Source organism: Anarrhichthys ocellatus, unplaced genomic scaffold (assembly GCF_004355925.1).
Source record: "Anarrhichthys ocellatus isolate YVR2014 unplaced genomic scaffold, GSC_Weel_1.0 scaffold5130, whole genome shotgun sequence".
Taxonomy (NCBI): domain Eukaryota; kingdom Metazoa; phylum Chordata; class Actinopteri; order Perciformes; family Anarhichadidae; genus Anarrhichthys; species Anarrhichthys ocellatus.
In genome coordinates this window covers 1-3727 of record NW_022285104.1, presented here as the reverse complement: position 1 = coordinate 3727, position 3727 = coordinate 1, and the positions used below count along the sequence as shown (strand labels likewise).

The following is a 3727-nucleotide window of genomic DNA, read 5'->3' as shown; positions in this document are numbered from 1 at the left end:
TTTTTTTTTTAAAGGATTATAATATGGTGTATTACATTACAGTCATATTATTATTAGAAGCAGTTGTAGTAGAAGCAGCAATTAAAGCAGAAGTAGCTGTAGTACCAGTAGTAGTTTTTCATAGTACTGACAGAAGTACAGTGGTAGAGAGTAACTTGCTATATTTGTACAAGCGCACAGTTTAGAGGTACTATCATGTGAGTACTCCCATTTCAGAAGGAAATATTGATATTTGACAGTTATACTTTAAAAATCAGTTTTCCGTTCAAATCATACGATCGTCTCATAAAATATTTGTTATAAATGAAACAATTGTTAAAACTGGCTCCATCTCGAACAACTGCAACAATAAAATGAGATTTACACATGAATGCATCAGTAAAAATAATCCAATAATATCATGTTTATAAATCAAAAGCTGTTTTTCTGCATAACGAGTACTTTTGAAACTTTAAGTACATTGTTCTACTCATACTTCTGTACTTTTACGAAGGTAAAATGTAGGACTTTTGACACTTTTACTGAAGTAAACAATCTGAATACTTCTACCCCTGCAGTATTAGTACTCATAGTAGTTTTAGCACCAGCTTCAGCTGCATCAGCACTACTGGCAGTAGTTGTAGTACTAGCTCTAGGAGTATCAGTAGTATTTGTGCGTACCCAGAGCAGTAAAGGAGTCCTGGTTCAGGCTGCAGCTGTTGAGCGGCAGACGCCTCATCTGTGTCAGAGGGAGGGCGGCGACCAGCTGGTGGGCCACGCCCCCTGCCTCCTTATTGGACGACACGTCGAGCTGCGTCAGCGCTGCTAGACAGGGAAGTACCTGGACTGGAGACAACGGGGGGGGTCACGTGACAGATGACCTCACACACTCAATTGTGTCAGTCACACACCCACACACACACACACTCACACACACACATCTACTCACTCAGGGCCTCCAGGTCGGAGCGGGTGAGACGGCACAGGTGGAGGTCGAGGCTCTCCAGGTGTGTGAGGTGAGCCAGGTTGAGCGTGAGGCGGTCCAGGCCTCCAGCCAGACTCTTGTTACAGGACAGGTCCAACTCTCGCACTGAGGGGAGGCAGCGGAGCGAACCACCTGCCGGACAGTGACGGGGGGGAATAAATAAACCACACTCTTGTTCGTTTTCATCAAGATCGAACATAAATGTATAAAAAACTCAAAAGAGGTTTTCATTTATGTTCCTGCCGTTTTCATCTTAATCCAAGTTTGTAAAAGGATGAATTGTGCAAAAGTTAAGTTAAAGAAAAGGTGTCTGTGGGTGTAAATACCATCTAATTCTGCAGAGTTGATACGAGCATGTGGAATATAAATGTGCTGCATGAAGCTTTGAAGAAATATATGAATGTCAAATATACAGCGTCACTGAGAGAAGCTAAGAAGACATCTCGTGCAGCCATTTAGGAAATGGCAGAAATTGGTGCGGTAGTGTAGATTTGTAGACACCTGTTGATTCATAAGATAAAGTAGAAACGGTAAGAAGCAGAGAAACCTGGTGCTGAACTTTACTCGGTTCACTTGTACCGTCGTATTTTCGGCCTGTCTTTGAACTTCACAAACCAGCGTGAAAGGTGCTGTACTAATAAAGTTTGATTGAAGTGTGTCAGCTCCTACCGAGAGCCTCGAGGCTGTCCGGCCTCAGACCGCAGGCCTGTAGTCTGAGCGTGGCGAGGCCGACGGCGTGAGAGAGCGAGGAGGCCAACGCCACGAAGCCGGCATCAACCTCCTGTGTGAGCTGAGGATTACAGGAGACGTCCAGCACACAGAGTCTGGAGACAGCAGACACTATCCCTCCTGAGAGAGACAGACATGGGACAGAATGGGTCACACACAAAATATACAGAGTGGAGGATGTCAGAGGAACTCAGGTTCTGTTGGTGTTCTCTCCCGTGGCATTGTGGGAAATGTAAGATAGTCCTTCCTTATGATAGTATTCATGGGTTTAAAGGCAGTACCCAGTGCAGTGGCATCGGCTGCAGTGAGCTGGCAGGCCACCAGGTGGAGCTCCCTCAGCGGAGGGGGAAGTTTACCCAGCAGGCCTTGCAAAGCGACGCCGCTGTTCCAGGACAAATCGAGGATCTCCAAGAGAGGAACGCAGCCGAGAGCTTCACCTGCACGGACGCAACAGAAAGCAATAAAATCCACTTGTTTCTTTTCTTTGAAGCTGAAGTCGAACAGCTGGAACTGCAGAACTACAACTAACGTTATTACGGCCCGAGCAACGTCCCTGTTGAAATTGTTAATCATTTTAAGTCTATGTCGAGTCAAAGACGGCATCTTTAGATTGCTTTATTACAAACCCAAAGGTAGCTAGTTAACTCTGACGCTAAGATGAGAACAAAGAGCTTTTCTTGATAAAATAGCTTCAACGATAAATTGATTCTAAGAATAGCTGCACATTCATTTTTTAGTTGTTTGTCTAATTGCTTAATCGACCAAATGTTTGCTGTAAGTCACTTGATGCAGACTCTAAATGGTGATCAAATTATGTCCCGGTTGCTAAAAAAAACATTCAACACGCCTATCAAGGTTGAAATAAAATACATGTTTTGTTCACATTCACAAACTACATATCCCATGAGCCACTGGTGCACTTTCATGGGCGTGCCACATGGTTCCATCTTAGGACCCCTGTTGTTCCTCTTCCATCTGAGTGTGATGGTGTGGAGACACAGTTGTATGCAGACGACACGCTCTTATATGAATAAACTAAAGTATTAAAGTATTAAAGAGCTACGTTTTGTTGATCATTTCTATACTGAAGTCAAGTCACATCAGATTTAGGATCTGAGTGTAGAAGAACGTTCACGAGCTCTGACTGGACTTCATTTATCACCCAGCGCAGCGACGTCGTCGGCGCTCAGCCTGCAGCTGCAGAGCCTCAGCGCTCTGATCCCGCCCACATGCTGGAGGTGAGAGGTCAACGCTGTCAGACATCCGCCAATCAGCTCGTTCCAGGAGACGTCCACCTCCTCCAGCTGAGGGAGGAACTGGAGCAATGTCGCTGAGGAGGACCGGGAACCAAAAACATATATATATTTATGAAAGCTCAATCAAGAACTAATCTCAGTCTGTGTTTACTAAAGAATGAACAAACTTTGTAAAGACAATTTATTTTGCTATGGGGTAAGAATCGGCTGTAGTGAAGAGTGGGACTGTAAAAAACACTAAACTGTGCCGGTCATCGATATATTTAAATGTATTGTTGTAGTACAAAACATGCACATTCTTTCAGAAAAACAAAGCTTGTAAATAAACTGATATAATAATCACCTAACTCCAGCAGGTCAGTGGCAGTGAGGTCGCAGTGAGACAGACTGAGGCTGCTGCTGTCGCCCTTCTTCCCCAACTTCTGCAGGAAAACACACACTCGACCCCAGCCGGGGTCTCGCTCGCCCTCCGCCGCCTCGACTACGCCTGAAACACACACACACACACACACACACACACACACACACACATTACACAACCCTCAACCTAACAAGGCTTCATTCTCTGCTCAGTTGTATTCGTGTCATATCTAACCCTGTTTTAGTTAGTTAGTTAGTCCACATACAAGTTATGTCTTTAATATATGACGCAACACTATCAGCTGTTTGTTCACAATAGAAGACGGGCAGACAGTGAGGCAGGTGTGTAAATATCTTGTGAAAGCACCAATTGTCATACATATATATATATATCTATATATATATATATATATCTATA

General features: G+C 44.1%; 1 protein-coding gene across 1 annotated transcript; it reads right to left on the bottom strand.

The window, feature by feature from the left end:
- Window positions 1-71: 71 nt before the first annotated feature.
- Window positions 72-3490, bottom strand: lrrc31 (leucine rich repeat containing 31; the record flags this gene model as incomplete). Its single annotated transcript, XM_031841728.1, has 6 exons — window positions 72-825; window positions 929-1096; window positions 1634-1813; window positions 1975-2130; window positions 2856-3023; window positions 3293-3490. Coding segments are annotated over 6 exons (1055 nt in total), but the record flags the coding sequence as incomplete, so codon positions are not given.
- Between the last annotated feature and the right edge of the window lie 237 nt (window positions 3491-3727).